The sequence below is a fragment of the Anolis sagrei genome, chromosome 9, assembly GCF_037176765.1.
Source record: "Anolis sagrei isolate rAnoSag1 chromosome 9, rAnoSag1.mat, whole genome shotgun sequence".
NCBI lineage: Eukaryota > Metazoa > Chordata > Lepidosauria > Squamata > Dactyloidae > Anolis > Anolis sagrei.
The window spans coordinates 19557103-19575110 of NC_090029.1; the positions used below are offsets into that span (position 1 = coordinate 19557103).

At 44.0% G+C, this 18008-nt stretch overlaps 1 protein-coding gene across 2 annotated transcripts in view; it reads right to left on the reverse strand.

The window, feature by feature from the left end:
* Nucleotides 1–361: 361 nt before the first annotated feature.
* AP3B2 (adaptor related protein complex 3 subunit beta 2) overlaps nt 362–18008 on the reverse strand; it is a 69065-nt gene continuing 51418 nt past the window's right edge. Inside the window, exons 21-28 of one of the 2 annotated variants that reach the window (XM_060755585.2) lie at nt 17863–17938; nt 15111–15217; nt 14000–14231; nt 12708–12792; nt 11431–11528; nt 9515–9538; nt 4291–4429; nt 362–832 (exon numbers count right to left, since the gene is read on the reverse strand). In XM_060755585.2, the coding sequence (XP_060611568.2) occupies nt 682–832; nt 4291–4429; nt 9515–9538; nt 11431–11528; nt 12708–12792; nt 14000–14231; nt 15111–15217; nt 17863–17938 (912 nt within the window). In that variant the 3' untranslated portion in view covers nt 362–681. The remainder of the gene's footprint in view (nt 833–4290; nt 4430–9514; nt 9539–11430; nt 11529–12707; nt 12793–13999; nt 14232–15110; nt 15218–17862; nt 17939–18008) is intronic. The other variant, XM_060755586.2, reaches the window with a different exon arrangement.

Genomic DNA, 18008 nt, shown 5'->3' on the forward strand with positions numbered 1-18008 from the left:
AAAACTCTAAATTTACAACAGCAAAACAACAGAGAGGAAACAATCTGGGACATCTAATCACTTCTCAACTAAAGATTGCCCCAGACACTGCCAGGCCATCACATGCTAATCAAGGTGGTCAGTTGAAACATTCACACCTAGCTCCAACAGACAAGAGTTCTTTGTCCCACCCTGGTCATTCCACAGATATATAAACCCATTTTCCTAGTTCCAACAGACCTCACAACCTCTGAGGATGCTTGCCATAGATGCAGGTGAAACGTCAGGAGAGAATGCCTCTAGAACATGGCCATATAAAAAACCCACAACAACCCTCTGATATGACTGTTTCTTGGGATGCAAAAACCCCAGCAGACAGAAATTGAGTGAAGAGAGAACTTTTATTGAACCACTGTTGCCAATAATAAATAGTGCCATGGAACGGAAAACTAGAGGAACGGAGACACACCGGATCACAAGGATGTCGAACTCATTTGCAGGAACCTTCCACCCTGAATTTACTACTGGCCCAACCTCTCTTTGCCACGTTGAAGTTTGCAGCCCATTTGCTGCTGCAGATGTTTTCATCGGTATTCCTACGCTTCACTTTATGTCCAGACAAAGAGGCGGGTGGACGAGGCAAGGAGGCAGGAGGGTTGGGTGTCCGAAACGGGTGAGACGACCGACATGACGACTGCCTGGTCACTGTGTCAAGGAGTGGATAATGTCCTTCACCAGCATGGTGCCAATCAGCATCTTCTCGCTGTTGATGGTCAGGTGGGCCACGTTGCCCGTCTTCTTCTCCAGCGTGACGAGGATCAGGCTTCCACTGCTAACCGTCTTCGCGGCAAACCTGCCCAGAGGAAACGGCAAAAGACATCACTGTATGCATTGCAAGCGACTATTGCATACACCGGTGAAGAAAGAAATAGTCCTCCAGACTGCAATGACCATCACCCTTCACCACTCCCTATCTTAGTTAGGACTGATGTGAATGAAAGTCCAACAACATACTTGGCACGGTATTCCTGTTACACCCCGTATAGACTACTGCAACACACTCTACATGGGATTGCCTTTGAAAACTGTTCAGTAGCTTCAATTGACCCAACGGTCAGCAGCCAGGTTGATCACCAGAGAGGCATACCAAGAGAGGACATCTCTCCTGTTGCACCAGCTCCACTGGCTGCTAGTCTGCTTACAAGCACAATTCAAAGTCCCGGCTTTAGCCTATAAAGTCCTAAATTTTTTTTTTAATGTAATATTTTTCTTAAAAAATTAAATTATTACATTTGGCCTGGCCATAGGTTTTTTAATGTTTGTATGTTATTGTTAATTGTTTATTTTTGTTTTGATATTTATTTTATTGGTTTGTATTGATTATTTTGTTATTGCCTTTGTTTTATTGATGTACTGTTGGCTTGGCCTCATGTAAGCCGCACCGAGTCCCTTGGGGAGATGGTAAAGTTTTATTATTATTATTATTATTATTATTATTATTATTATTATTATTAAATGGTTCCGACCCAGCTTACCTATTTGAATGTATCAGAGTGAGGGGGGGGGGGCAGAAGACAGTTCCATCTTGTGTCCTGTGCTTCACTAATAATATAATATAATGTAATGTAATATAATATATTGTATATACATATAATATTTATAATATTATGATGTAATACAATATAATACTAATAATAATACAATATTATATATTATATATTACTAATTATATTACAATATAATGGTATAGTACAATATAGTAATATAAAATACTGATATTGTACTATACTAATATTATATATATTGTGTGTATGTGTTTGTATATATATATATATGTATGTGTGTGTGTGTGTGTGTGTGTGTGTGTGTGTGTATATATATATATATATATATATATATATATATATATATATATATAGTAAGCCGCTCTGAGTCCCCTTCGGGATGAGAAGGGTAATATATATAATACTAATACTACTACTACTAATTATAATAATATGATATTATAATTATATATTACATGTTGTATTACTAATAATATTACAATATAATGATATAATACACTATAGTAATATATAATACTGATACTGGACTATGCTAATAATATAATATATTTTATGTATATATCTTGTAAGCCGCTCTGAGTCCCCTTTGGGATGAGAAGGGCGGCATATATAATACTAATACTACTACTACTACTACTACTACTAATAATAATAATAATAATATGATATTATAATTATATATTTTATATATTACATGTAATATTACTAATAAGATTACAATATAATGGTATAATATAATATAGTAATATATAATACTGATATTTGTACTATGCTAATAATATAATATATTGTATGCATATATATCTTGTAAGCTGCTCTGAGTCCCCTTTGGGGTGAGAAGGGCAGCATATAAATGTTGTAAATAAATAAATATCTCCCCCTTATGAACCACCTCGGATATTAAGATTGTCGGGGGAGGTCCTGGTCTCAGTCTTGCCTCCGTCGCAAGCACGACTGGTGGGGTCGAGGGCCTTCTCAGTGGTGGCCCCTTGGCTATGGAACGCCCCCCCTGGCAACATTAGATCAGCCCCCTCCCTCCTAGCCTTCAGAAGGAAAGTAAAAACTTGGCTTTAGGATCAGGCTTTGGGGGAATAGTGCAGTGCAATAACAGATTTTGAATATGTGCAATAATTATGGAAAGGTTTGGACTATGATTATGGATGGTGTGATTTTTAATATTGAATGTAATGTTTTTAAATGCTTAATATGTATTAATTTTAATTTTAATGTTATTGGAATTGTATGTGTTTTAAGGCATTATATGCCTATATGTAAGCCGCTTTCGAGTCCCCTTCGGGTAAAGAAAGGTGGGGTATATCACTGTAATTTATATAAATAAAATATAATGTTTGCTTGTGGGATTAACTCAAAAACCACTGGACGAATTGACACCAAATTTAGACACAAGACATTTCTCAGGCCAACGAGTGGCCATCACTCATAAAAACACGGAAAAACACAGCAGAAGGGACTTAAAAAGCCAAAAAACAGAAATTACATTACAATGCATGCAGAAAACTACACACACATACACACACACACATATATATATATATACTAGCCGTCCCTTGCCACGCGTTGCTGTGGCTCAGTCTGTGCATAGGTATTTTGTGTGTGTATATATATGTAGCTGTGTATATATGTGTGTTTGCTTATATATATATATATATATATATATATATATATATATATATATATAATAAGCTGGACCCATAACCCTTATCAGTGCTATTTTCTGGCAGGGTATAAATAGGGTAAATAAAATAAATAATCATACGTTCAATAAAAGGATCAAAGTTTTTTTCTGTAAGTTTTGTAGTGTGTATGAATCCTTCAGAGAAGGAGGGTCTAATTTTACTTCTGGCCTAGATGCCCATGTGAGCTCAAGAGACAGCCGAGACTCCTGTGGTCATGTCCTGGCCATCTCACCGGTATCCTTCCCTTCCAGTCTTTCATCCTTCCTGCCTTCCCTCTTTCCTCCCTCTCTCTCTCCTTCCTTCCTTCCTTCCTTCCTTCCTTCCTTCCTTCCTTCCCTTTTCTTTCATTCCTTCTCTCTTTTGTTTATCCTTCCCTTTCTTCATCCTTCCTTCCTTCCCTCCGTCCTTCTCTTCCTTTCTTCCTTCTCTTTTTCCTTCCTCCCATTCTTCCCTTCTTCTTTCATCCTTCCTGCTTTCCCTCTTTCCTCCTTCTCTCCTTCCTTCCCTTTTCTTTCATTACTTCTCTCTTTAGTTTATCCTTCCCTTTCTTCTTCCTTCCTTCCTTCCCTCCCTCCATCCTACCTTTCTTCCTTCTCTTTTTCCTTCCTCCCATCCTTCCCTTCCACTTTTTCATCCTTCCCTCTTCCCTCTTTCCTTCCTTCCTTCCCTTTTCTTTCATTATTTCTCTCTTTTGTTTATCCTTCCCTTTCTTCATCCTTCCTTGCCTCCATCCTTCTCTTCCTACCTTTCTTCCTTCCCTCCTCTGCTTTCTTTCATCCCTTCCACTCTTTCATCCTTCCTACCTTCCCTCTTTCCTCCTTCTCTCCTTCCTTCCCTTTTCTTTCATTCCTTCTCTTTAGTTTATCCTTCCCTTTCTTCATCCTTCCTTCCCTCCATCCTTCTCTTCCTACCTTTCTTCCCTCTCTTTTTCCTTCCTTCCATCCTTCCCTTCCTCTTTCCTTTCCTCTTTCATTTTACTTCTGGCCTAAATGCCCTGGTGAGCTCAAGAGACAACAGAGACTCCTGTGGTCACGTCCTGGCCATCTCACCGGTATTCCTTGTCGGAGCCGCAGGGCACACGGCTCACATTGGCCGCGGCCGTCACTTGCTGGACAATCACGTGGTCACTCTGGCATTTGTCCGGTAGCGTCAGCTTCTCCGTGATCTCGCTCATCCCTGTCAACTTCCCTGGAGGAGAGAAAGAGCACGATATCAGTAGTCATCTGGCCAACAGCAAAATTTTACTTCAAAAATAAGACGAGGGGAGACAGCGTCAATTCCCCTCCAGCCTAAGGTTCTATTTACGGCTTTCCATTAGCTTCAACTTTGGAACCTTCTACAAAAGTCAGGAATCTGCACTTTCTAAATGAGACTCCCCCAAACTGGCAGGAGCTGCAATGCGACCCAAACAGAAGGCCCTAAATATCTGTTACTCTCAGCTGCATTAAGATACCAAATACACCAAGATGTGCAAATTCTCGGGGATGGTGGATGGGTTCAGTGAGTGGCTGCTCCGCTTGGGAATCGATCCTGTGGACGCTGACGTACTTACACTTGACTTTGCTGCTTCTCTTCAGGTACTAGACTAGTGTATGCAAACTCCTGTATAGGTTTAATTTTATTTTAGATTCATAATATTTAACTTCGTAATCTTTTGTAGTAGCAGGTTGGAATTGGGACAGATTGCACCAGACCTGGGCAAACTTTCCAATTTGGAGGCCACATGCTAGCACTCCCTGCAAGAAGGACTGGCTGCCCGGTGATGGATGGATGGAAGGGAGGGAGGGAGGGAGGGAGGGAGGGAGGAAAGAGAGAGAGAAGGAAGTAAGATTGAAAGGGAAAAAGGGAAGGATGGAAGGAGAGAGGAAAGAAGGAAGTAAAGACAAAAGGGGAGGGAGGATGAAAGGGTGGAAGGTAAGGATGGGAGGGAGGAAAAAGAGAAGGAAGAAAGGTAGGAAGAGAAAGATGGAGGGAAGGAAGGAAAGGATGAACAAAAGAGAAGGAAGTAAGGTCAAAAGGGAGGAAGGGAAGGATGCAAGGGAAGGAGGGAGGAAAGGAAAGACAAATGGGGAGGGAGGGAGGATGAAAGGGTGGAAGGGAAGTATGAGAGGAAGGAAAGAAAAGTAAGAAAGATAGGAATAGAAGGAATGAAGGACAAAAGGGGAGGAAAGAGGGAAGGCAGGAAGGATGAAAGAGTGGAAGAGAAGGATGAAGAAAGGAAGGGAGGGAAGAAAGAAAGTAAGGAAGAGAAGGATGGAGGGAAGGAAGGAAGAAGGGATGAAGAAAGGGAAGGATAAACGAAAGAAGAAATGAAAGAAAAGGGAAGGAAGGAGAGAGAGGGAAGGCAGGGAGGATGAAAGTGGAAGGAAAGAGTGGGAGGAAGGAAAAAGGGAAGAAAAGTAGGAAGAGAAAGATGGAGGGAAGGAAGGAAGGATGAAGAAGTGAAGGATGAATGAAAGAGAAGGAATGAAAAAAAAGGAAGGAAGGAGAGAGGGAGGGAGGGAAGGCAGGAAGGGTGAAAGAGTGGAAGGGAAGGATGGGAGGAAGGAAAAAGAAGAAAGGTAGGAAGAGAAAGATGGAGGGAAGGAGGGAAGGATGAAGAAAGGGAAGGATAAATGAAAGAGAAGGGAAAAAAGCAAAGGAAGGACGGAGAGGGAGGAAACAAGGAAGGCAGGAAGGATGAAAGAGTGGAAGGGAAGGATGGAAGGAAGGAAAAAGGGGGGAAAGATAGGAAGAAAAGGATGGAGAGAAGGAAGAAAAGGATGAAGAAAGGGAAGGATAAACGAAAGAAGGAATGAAAGACAAAAGGGAAGAAGAGAAGGAAGCACAGAAAGGGAGGAAAGAGGGAAGGATGGAAGGGATGAAGGAAGGAAGGGAAGAATAAAGGAAAGAGAGAAGGAAGGAAAGTCAAAAAGAAAGGAAGGAAAAAGGGAGAGGGAGGAAAGGAAGGAAGGATGAAAGGGTGGAAGGCCAAGATGAAAGCAAAGGAAGGAGGGAAGGATGAAAGGTGGAAAGAAGCAAAGAATAAAGGAATGAGGGAAGGAAGGAAGGAAGGAAGGAAGGAAGGAAGGAAGGAAGGAAGAGTGGAAGGGAAGGATGGAAGGAAGGAAAAAGGGGGGAAAGATAGGAAGAGAAGGTTGGAGAGAAGGAAGAAAAGGATGAAGAAAGGGAAGGATAAACGAAAGAAGGAATGAAAGACAAAAGGGAAGAAGGGAAGGAAGCACAGAAAGGGAGGAAAGGGAAGGATGGAAGGGATGAAGGAAGGAAGGGAAGAATAAAGGAAAGAGAGAAGGAAGGAAAGTCAAAAAGAAAGGAAGGAAAAAGAGGGCGAGGGAGGAAAGGAAGGAAGGATGAAAGGGTGGAAGGGCAAGATGAAAGCAAAGGAAGGAGGGAAGGATGAAAGGAGGGAAGAAGCAAAGGATAAAGGAAAGAGGGAAGGAAGGAAGGAAGGAAGGAAGGAAGGAAGGAGAAAGAGAAAGGAAAGACAAAAGGGCTAAATTACCCATAGAATGGAAAGGCTAATTTGAATATGACCCCTAACTTATAACACATGGAATCTTGAAACAGATCCTCCTTTGCAATTTGAGTAAACAACACACACAAAAGCAAACAAGTGGGACTAGTGCGGATCACAAGAACATCTATGTAAGCAAATAGAGTCTTGTTGCAATTCTGTATTTTGAAGTATTTCCCAAGAAGCATGCCTACGATCATCCCACCCAAGGATCGTTCTCTTGGCCACATGAACAGCTGCCTTGAGTCGGGTTCATAACCCCCTTCCTTGCAGGAATGGGTGAAGCTCAGTGTGTTAAAGGGAGGGGATGCCTGGATGCGAGGGGTTCACATGCCAAGAGGCTGCCTCACTGGACCATGCAGAAACCTTTGGATGCTGAGTGCGCTGTTGCCATAGTCAAAAGAAGGGGGGAAGTCACATTCCCTGCCCTGGGAACACAGGTGGGCTCTGCTGCGGCGCAGGAGGAACATGCAAAACACATGCAACTCTGCTGTGGAGGCAGGCAGAGGCCGAAAACTGTGCGGCCGCCATAAGGTGGAAGCATCAGAGCCCTTTCCCCATTTTCGATACTCAAATCTTCACTTTGCAATAGAACTTGCCTCTCTAGATGTTGTGAACAGTGAACAACATCAACGCACACTTGTCTGGGGCTTCTGGGAACGCAATGAACAATTTCCTATGCTTGCAATTACATTTGGTATTGCAATACAGGGTTCAAACAATTCTGCACGCCAGGGTCTTCTGCAAATCCCCTTTCTAAAAAATATAATACAAACCCCACATCTGTGGAGGATAAATTCCTGGACTTGCTGTGGAAATGAGGAATTAACAAATAGTAGCGAACTCTATTTACATCAGGCCTATCCACTGCCCACGGGCAACATGAATGCAACTCAATACAAATTCATAAACTAAGATATTTTTTGGTAACTCGACTGCAAAGTTCTCAAGGGCCAACTTTGTAGACTGCAACAGAATGAAAGGGAATAATCAGAGTATGCCATATCTACATATATTGGAGTATTATCTGACCAACAGGTTGGCGGTTCGAATCCGGGAAGCGGGGTGAGCTCCTGTCTCAAGCTCTAGCTTCACATGCAGGGGAACAGGAGAGAAGCCTCCCACAGGATGGTAAAACATCCGGGCGTTCCCTGGGCAACATCCCTGCAAACGGCCTATTCTCTCACACCAGAAGCGACTTGCAATTTCTCAACTCCTGACACAAACAAAAAATTTGCAAACAATGTATTGTCGAAGGCTTTCATGGCTGGAATCACTGGGTTGTTGTGTTTTTTCCGGGCTGTATGGCCACGTTCTGGAAGCATTCTCTCCTGACGTTTCGCCTGCATCTATGGCAGGCATCCTTCTTGTGTGTTTTCCAGGCTGTATGGCCATGTTTCGGTAGCATTCTCTCCTGACATTTCACCTGCATCTATGGCAGGCATCCTTGTTGTGTGTTTTCCGGGTTGTATGGCCATGTTCCCGAAGCATTCTCTCCTGACGTTTCGCCTGCATCTATGGTAAGCATCCTTGTTGTGTTTTCCAGGCTGTATGGCCACGTTCCGGAAGCATTATCTCCTGACGTTTCGCCTGCATCTATGGTAAGCGTCCTTGTTGTGTTTTCCAGGCTGTATGGCCACGTTCTGGAAACATTATCTCCTGATGTTTCGCCTGCATCTATGGCAGGCATCCTTGTGTGCAAGAGAAAATAGGTGTTGCAACTCAGGGTAGTTTTCACCTTGCTCCAGACACCACCACACCAAAGCTGTAGGTTTTGTAGTTTATTGAGAAAAAGGCAAAATAAAAACAGAGCATATGAAATGCTTAAAATCCATAGGCAGGTCAAAGGCTTAAATGCAAAGACACAGTTCCCAAGATCCAAAGGCAAAAACATGAAGCATAATCCTTTAGCAAAAGGTCAAACAAGAGTCCATGGAACACAGTTGAAAACAAGGCCCAAATCCCAGACTCGGAAAGCCAGAAGCGTGCTGCTAAAAGCCAAAGTTAATCCACAGAAGTTTGCATGAGAAGAGCTACATTGGACTGACAGCCCCTGCTTGTCAGCTACAAGGCTAAATACTCTTTGCAGACATGAACGCATTGCATTGACCCTTGGCCTCCTTGGCTTCTCGCTTGCTGGCCAAGCGAGTGCTTCTCCGGAGCCTTAACTGGAGACGATCTTGCCTGCTCATTAATTCATTATCTTCAAGGCTATGTAACCCCTTATCTTGGTCCAGCTGGACTGGTTCACTGTGGGAAGGCAAAGACGTCTCCACCTGGCCGTGTGGGATTTCAATCTCGTTATCAGTCTCACTAACATTCTTTTCCCCTGGGAACTGAGTGACTGTTTCCCCTTCAGGAGCCTCACCGTCAGGCCTGTCTGAAGCATGTACAGAAATCTGTAACCCATCATCCTCATCCTGTAGGAATTCTGGCTCACAGAGCTCAGCTTCAGACTCAGAGTCAAGCTGAGCCACAACAATAGGTTTGTTTACAACAGAAGCAGCACTACTCCTAGGAAGAGGGGGAAAAGGGTGCGGAGAAGGAGCAAGGAGAAGGGATTGTGTGCCTGCAGTTAGAAGCGGTGCTTGTGAGAAAAGAGAAGGCTCCCCGGGGTGGAAGCAGTGCTATATTGGCTACTACGGCTAGGAGAGGAAAGAGACCCCCCAGTGGAAGCAGAGCTGGCTAAGGCTAGAAGGAGCAAAGAGCGGCGGCAGCATCCGCAGGAAAACGGACTACCTGTGCTGGCTGGCACTTACCCACACCCATCTTTAACAGTTGCTCTGAAGGGGAAAAAAAACAAAGAAGCAAGAATGCGACAAGGCAGCAGAGGAGAACAAAACACACGGTTAGCATCGGCGGATGGCACGGCCCCCGGGTGCTCTCCCCGCAACCATGGCCAGCTCAAAGGAGGTAAAAAGTGGGTCCTCAACGGAGGATGGCCTCCTTCGTGGGAAAGAGCCTCCTTTGCAATTTGGCCCAATTTTGTTTTCAGCAAGAGGAGGCACCGCGGTGCAAAACGTTCAGGGAAATGAAAGAATGGGGCAAATGATACTCGACCCAGACAGACAGGCATGGATGGAGTTGTTTGGGTTGGGCGGTAGCCAGAGGGATTTCTTCTCCTCACAAAGTGTACCTCAGGCATGGGCAAACTTGGGCCATCTCTCCAGGTGTTTTGGACTTCCACCATTCCTAACAGCCTCAGGCCCTGTCCTTTTCCCCCTCAGCCGCTTATGTGTCGGTTATGGGCCCAGCACTCAGCTTAACTTTGGTTATGGGCCCAGTACTCAATTTAACCTTGGTTATGGGCCCAGCTCTCAGTTTAACCTTGGTTATGGGCCCAACTCTCAGCTTAACTTGGTTGTGGGCCCAGCACCAGCTTAACTTTGGTTATGGGTCCAGCACCAGCTTAATTTGGTTATGGGCCCAGCACTCAACTTAACCTTGGTTATGGCCCAGCACTCAACTTAACCTTGAATATGGGCCCAGCTCTCAGCTTAACTTTGGTTATGGGCCCAGCACTCAGCTTAACCCTGGTTATGGGCCCAGCACTCAACTTAACCTTGGTTATGGGCCCAGCTCTCAGTTTAACCCTAATTATGGGCCCAGCACTCAGCTTAACCTTGGTTATGGGCCCAGCACTCAGCTTAACATTGGTTATGGGCCCAGCACTCAGCTTAACCTTGGTTATGGGCCCAGCACTCAACTTAACCTTGCTTATGGGCCCAGCACTCAGCTTAACCTTGGTTATGGGCCCGGCACTCAGCTTAACTTTGGTTATGGGACCAGCATTCAACTTAACTTTGGTTATGGGCACAGCACTAAATTTAACATTGGTTATGGGTCCAGCACTCAGCTTAACCTTGGTTATGGGCCCAGCACTCAGCTTAACCTTGGTTATGGGCCCAGCACTCAACTTAACCTTGGTTATGGGCTCAGCACTCAGCTTAACCTTCGTTATGGGCCCAGCACTCAGCTTAACTTTGGTTATGGGACCAGCATTCAACTTAACTTTGGTTATGGGCACAGCACTCAATTTAACATTGGTTATGGGTCCAGCACTCAGCTTAACTTGGTTATGAGCCCAGCACTCAGCATAAGCGGCTGAAAGGGAAAAGGAAAGGACCTGAGACTGTTAGGGATGAAGTCCAAAACACCTGGAGGGAAGGCCCAAGTTTGCCCATGCCTGAGCTACACTGTCCATATAAGGCAGTTTCACACCTAAGAGGTCTTGTGATGTTTTTTCGTGGCTTATGGCCTGGAAGATGGGATCAATCCTGTCTCTTTAATTTAAGCAGGGAATAGGCACAAGTATGGTTTCTTCAGGCCATTGACTGGTCTCACAGTCCTTTTTGGAAGATCCAGAGTGTTGCAATACTGCAACTCCCAGAATCCCCCGGTCAGAATATTCACACTTGCTGGAGGAGTTTCTAGCTTTCAGCAAAATATTGGGTGAGGAACCCAAATAGGTCAATGTGGTTCTCCCCTCTTTAATACAGCCTTGCTTCTCTTCTAGGGCAATGTGGGACCCCCAGATTGTAGCAAAGCAAGCGTGTCCTCAAAACATTCTTGCAAAAGTTTGGGCCAACACGCTGTCAGATTCTGCCCTGCCTTCCCCTTCAGGAGGAGAAAAGGACAGAAACGCACTTCCTTCCGCCCCAAACAAAGCACTGACCTTGCTCCTTCTTGAATTCGTTCTCACTCATGAAGACGGGAGCCATAAGTTCCCCCACGGGAGGCTGGATAGAGACATAGAACTGGCGGGTATGCGTGCTGGAGGGAAAAAGAGGTCATCCACCATGAGCTGCTTGCATAGAAACCCCACTGAAACAGTTCATGAGATTTTCTATCTCGGGTGACAAACCACTCCTGATTATCATGTTTCAAGTGGGTAGGTGGGGCCCTATTTGTAGCACAAGGTCTTGGACGACCCATTTGCTAAAACAGATGAATGGGATCATTTCTAGGATTATGATGATGATAATAATAATAATAATAATTAATAATAAATAAATAATAAATAATAATCATAATAAAAAAACTTTATTTGTACCCTGCCACCACCTCCCCAATGGGGACTCGGAGCGGCTTACATCTTGCTGTGTTTCTAATAATAATAATAATAATAATAATAATAATAATCATAATCATACATCCTTGGCTGCTGCAAGAAGATCATGCAGACAGACTCCAAGCAGAGGCACAACACCATTGCTCAGATGATTCATTGGAACTTGTGCCACAAATACCATCTGGTGGGATCACAAGCCTGAAAAAGTTACACAAAATGAACACGTCTTGGTCTTGGACTACCCATTTGCTAAACACAGATGAATGGGATGATTTCTAGGATGATGATGGCGATGATGATGATGATAATAAATAATAATAAAAAACTTTATTTGTACCCCGCCACCATCTGCCCAATGGGGACTCAGAGCGGCTTACATGGGGCCAAGTCCGAACAAGAATTACAATATAACAATACAAATTGCAATAAAATAAACAACATAACATTAAAATAAAACATCAAAGCATCTAAAACAATATAAACAGAAGATAGGAACTAAACATAATAACAAAATGACAGAGGGCGGGCCGCATGTACATAAAATGATTTTAATAATATTAATAATAATAATAATAATAATAATAATAATAATAATAAATTTTATTTGTACCCCACCATCTCCCCAAATTGTATGCTATTGTTTTTATCTTAAGCTGCTTTGAGTCTCCTTCGAGAGAGATAATAAATAAATAAATAAATAAATAAATAATCAAAGCCAGAATTGAAGCCACCAAAGCGATGTGAAGGCTGGCAGAAAGACTACATAAGATTGCCAAGTGTGGAATATGCCTCCCTGGCTTCCATTTTATAATCCAGTGTTAGCATTCTCTTGTTATGCCTAAAGTATGCCCTAAGTGTATCTGTGCAAGTTAGGAACGTACCACAACTGGAAGCTGGCAGCTTGGGTGGAGTCGCAAAAGTCTATGCCCATAACTACATTGACCGTTTCACCAGGTGGTAAAGTCTCTGCAAAGCCCAAGACAAAAGGCATCAAGTTAGAAGTAGAAGTAAATGAACTGCTATGCTTATGGCTCCAAACTGAAGACAGTTGTTCTAACTTAGGCATGGGTAGAAATGGGCCCTCTAGGTGTTTTGGACTTCAACCCCCACAACTCATAACAGCCTCAGGCCCTTTCCTTTCCCCCCTCAGCTGCTTAAGCTGAGTGCTGGGCCCATAACCAAAGTTAAACTGAGTGCTGGGCCCATAATCAAAGTTATTTATTATTTATTTGGGGGTGCTTCTGCCCCGCCCTTCTCAACCCCCTTGGGGGGACTCAGGGCGGCTTACAAAAGGCACAATTCGATGCCTAACAACTACAACATACAATGCAATATACAATACACAAATTTAACACCTAAGTTAAACGGAGTGCTGGGCCCATAACCAAAATTAAGTTGAGTGCTGGGCCCACAACCAAAGTTAAACTGAGTGCTGGGCCCACAACCAAAGTTAAGCTGAGTGCTGGGCCCACAACCAAAGTTAAACTGAGTGCTGGGCCCACAACCAAAGTTAAGCTGAGTGCTGGGCCCATAACCAAAGTTAAACTGAGTGCTGGGCCCACAACCAAAGTTAAGCTGAGTGCTGGGCCCATAACCAAAGTTAATCTGAGTGCTGGGCCCACAACCAAAGTTAAGCTGAGTGCTGGGCCCACAACCAAAGTTAAGCTGAGTGCTGGGTCCATAACCAAAGTTAATCTGAGTGCTGGGCCCACAACCAGAGCTAAGATGAGTGCTGGGACCATAACCAAAGTTAAGCTGAGTGCTGGGCCCACAACCAAAGTTAAACTGAGTGCTGGGCCCATAACCAAAGTTAATCTGAGTGCTGGGCCCATAACCAAAGTTAATCTGAATGCTGGGCCCACAACCAAAGTTAAGCTGAGTGCTGGGCCCATAACCAAAGTTAAGCTGAGTGCTGGGCCCATAACCAAAGTTAAGCTGACTGCTGGGCCTATAACCAAAGTTAAGCTGAGTGCCGGGCCCATAACCAACGCTTAAGTGGCTGAGGGAGGAAAGGAAAGGGCCTGAGACTGTTAGGAATTATGGGACTTTAAGTCCAACACACCTGGAGGGCCCAAGTTTACCCATGCCTGTGATAAATCAATGAAAGAGAACACAATAGAGGACATCTCCCTCCTGAACCCCCAACACACCAACAGAGACACATAAACCTTACCAATCTCCTGGAACTCCTGAACCCGCATGCCTGAGATCAGCTTGGGCTCATTGACACGGATGTTCTTCACCTCGGCCGCCGTGTTGTTGGAGATCTGGATCTGGACGGCCACCATACGGGAGTCGGGAGGAAATGGTTGCCGGCTAAAGTAATACTCCACCGAGAGCCCTTCCCCTGTCATGCGGTGAAGGAGTTCGTAGGTCTTCACTGCCCCAAACACAGGGCTGATCATCTACAAAGAGGAAGAGGGAAGTGGCTGGTACCTTTCTTTACACACAGCTTGTTGTTAGTGGTGTTGTTGTTATTATTATTATGTTTATTTATACTCCATTGCTGTTATTATTATGTTTATTTATACCCCACTGTTGTTATTATTATTATGTTTATTTATGCCCCACTGTTGTTGTTATTATGTTTATTTATACCCCACTGTTGTTGTTGTTGTTGTTGTTATGTTTATTTATACCCCACTGTTGTTGTTATGTATATTTATACCCCACTGTTGTTATTATTATTGTTTATTTATACTCCACTGCTGTTATTATTATTATTATGTTTATTTATACCCCACTGTTATTATTATTATGTTTATTTACACTCCACTGCTGTTGTTATTATTATTATGTTTATTTATACCCCACTGTTGTTGTTGTTGTTGTTATTATTATTATTATGTTTATTTATGCCCCACCAGGAGACTCAAAGCTTAAGCAGCTGAGGGGGGGAAAAGGACTACCACAGGCCTGGGCAAACTTTGGCCCTCCAGGTGTTTTGGATTTCAACTCCCACCATTCCTAACAGCCTCAGGCCCCTTCCTTTTCACCCTCAGCATGGATGAGCTCCCTCTGTCAGCTCCAGCTCCCCATGCAAAGGGGACATGAGAGAAGCCTTCCACAGGGATGGTAAAACGGGCGTCCCCTGGGCAATGTCCTTGCAGACGGCCAATTCTCTCGCACCAGAAGCGACTTGCAGTTTCTCAAGTCGCCCATGACACGAAAATTAAAACCAGATCAATCTCATAGTCTCACTGTAAGGATAAAACGATAGGCAATAATGACTAGAGAGAAAAGTTTAACATGTCAAACAACTCAAATAAATCAAGGTCACTTACAGCAGCGGCTAAAGTAGTATCGGTCAAGGTGAGGCCCTCAAGGTCAGTCACAAGGCTGGTAGAAACTATGGGGCTGGTGACAGCTGGCTGAGGGGGAGGAGGTGAAACTGGGGTAGAGAAGCAGGGAAGAAAGGGTTAAAAAGATTGCACTCTTGACTTTGTACCAAGTGGAGAGCAACACAGTGAGAATATCACAGGACTTGTAAAGCCGACAAACCAGGCTGGAGATAAATGGCCAGCTAATAAAATAGTCTTTCAGGACCACGGACAGCTCCTATGCTCTGCGCATATAGTCTATGAGAATCCCCAAACGGTAAGGCAAGACATAGAAAAGTACTATAGAAAACAGCTACCATGGTGCAAAAATAAATTATGCGGCCCTGTAAATCATCGTTTGGCTGTTTGAATGATCTATCTATTAACTACCAATTAATTCATTATTCCATAGCATCTGCACAATAGAATTACTGTAGTTTGACAACACTTTAATTGCCATGGCTCAATGCTATGGAATAATGAGAACTGCAATTTTACAAGGTTGTTGTTATTGTTGTTGTTGTTGTTGTTGTTGTTGTTATTATTTGATACACAACATAATGAGTCCACAGCAGACAAGGTCACTCTGCTGGCTGTTGAATTGGATCACACGTCGGACACTTTCCAAGTGTCTAGGACTATGTGATGTTTTGGCGAACAACGCATGCAGATCCCAGTAAGGTGGCCTTCTGCAGCCGGCAGATGGTTATCTTGTCAGCGCTGATTGTGTTCAAGTGCAGGCCAATGTCTTTAGGCACTGCACCCAGTGTGCCGATCACCACTGGGATCACTTTTACTGTGCCAGAGCCTTTGCAGTTCGATCTTTAAATCCTCGTATCGTGTCAGCTATTCCTGTTGTTTCTCTGCAATCCTGTTGTCACCTGGGATTGCGACATCGACAATCCATACTTTGTTTTCTAACACGATTGCGAGATCAGGAGTATTATGCTCCAAAAGTCTGTCTGTCCGAATCTGGAAGTCCCAGAGTAGTTTGATGTGTTCATTTTCTGTAACTTTTTCCGGCTTGTGGTCCCACCAGTTCTTTGTCGCAGGCAGACGGTGTTTGTGGCACAAGTTCCAATGAATCATCTGAGCAATGGTGCTGTGCCTCTGCTTGTAGTCTGTCTGCGCAATCTTCTTGCAGCAGCTGAGGGTGGGATCTATCGTTTCATCTGCTTCCTTGCAGAGTCTACACTCGGGATCTGTCGTTGACTTTTCAATTCTGGCTTTGATAGCTTCAATTCTGGCTTTGATTATTTATTTATTTATTTATTTGATTTATTATTATTATCATCTCTCTCGAAGGAGACTCAAAGCAGTTTAAGATAAAAGCAATAGCATACAATTTAAAATATAGAAATATGCAAACATTAAAACAGAATAAAATATTAACGGTATTGAGAATTCACAGTTAAAATCCATCAAAACATATTCAGAGTCAAAAACATTTAGTTTTCTCTGCCCAAGAGTGGCGCTGCTTCGCTAAACAACACATTCCAGGATTCCATGGCACGGAGCCATGGCATTTAAAGTGGTCTCAAAGTGCATTAATTCTACAGTGTGGATGTATCCTTAGTCTAGACCAGTGGTTGTCAACCTTTCTAATGCCGTGACCCCTAAATAAAGTTCCTCATGTTTTGGTGACCCCCAACCATATTTTCGTTGCTACTTCATAACGGTAATTTTGCTACTCTTACGATGCATAATGGAAATATATTATATGCAGGATTATTTTCATTGTTACAAATTTAACATAATTAAAGCATAGTGATTGATCACAAAAACAATATGTTCGGGGAGTATGGACAATGGATGATGGGATTTGCAGTAACTTCAACCGATTGAGCTCTGACTTCCACAGACCAATGAGACCCCCACAAATTATAGACCTGGAACAAACTTGGCACACAGAACCCCAATGACCAACAGAAAATACTGGAGGCGGCTGGGAGGAATTGACTATGATTTACAGGAGATGTAGTTCACCTACATACGGAGAGCACTGTGAACCCAAACGACTGTGCATTTGGACCCAACTTGGCACAAATACTCAATATGCCCAAATTTGAACACTGGTGGAGTTTGGGGGAAACAGATCTTGACATTTGGGAGTTGCAGTTGCTGGGATGTATAGTTCCCCTACCATCAAAGAGCATTCCGCCCTTCTGTGGTTCTGCCCCTCCTGAGTTTGGCAGGGGATGAGTGCCGGGCAGCCATAGCACTCCATGGATGGCCAGGCCACGGGGGCAGCCCCCCACCTGGCCCCCGCTCCCTTCCCAGCTGGGAAAGGTGCGAGGGTCAGGCAGAAGGGCTGCCCAAACGGCAGGGCCATGAGGGCAACCCTCCGCCTGGCCCCCGCACCCTGCTCTAACGGCAAGGTGAACCTTCTTCCCACGCGCGCCTTTTCTTGCAAGCTCCTCCTCTTGGCAACCCACAGCCCTGTGGGAAGAGCAGGAGGAGGAGCTGACCAGGAGTGCTAGCTTTTTGGCTTGCACAGGGGGTCGGCAGCCATTTTGGAGGGGGAAGAGCCATCCGAGGCAGCTTCGCGACCCCCCAAAATGGCCCCACGGCCGCCCTGGGGGTCACGACCCCCAGGTTGAGAACCGCTGGTCTAGACAGCCAGTCACTCTCTTAGTAAACTTGAAGAGCAGTACAAAGAAAACCACATAAGCAGTGATAATGCAATCAGAAGAAGAATCAGGATCAGGACACTTACAATCATCCAGATCCAGCAGGGAGATCTCCTTTGACCCTTTTTTGGGTGCTTTTGTAGCCGGCTTGCTGCTGGGATGCTGGAAAACAACACAAGATATAAATATTACAGGGGAAAACAAGCATCTTCTGCACTAATACAACCTTTTT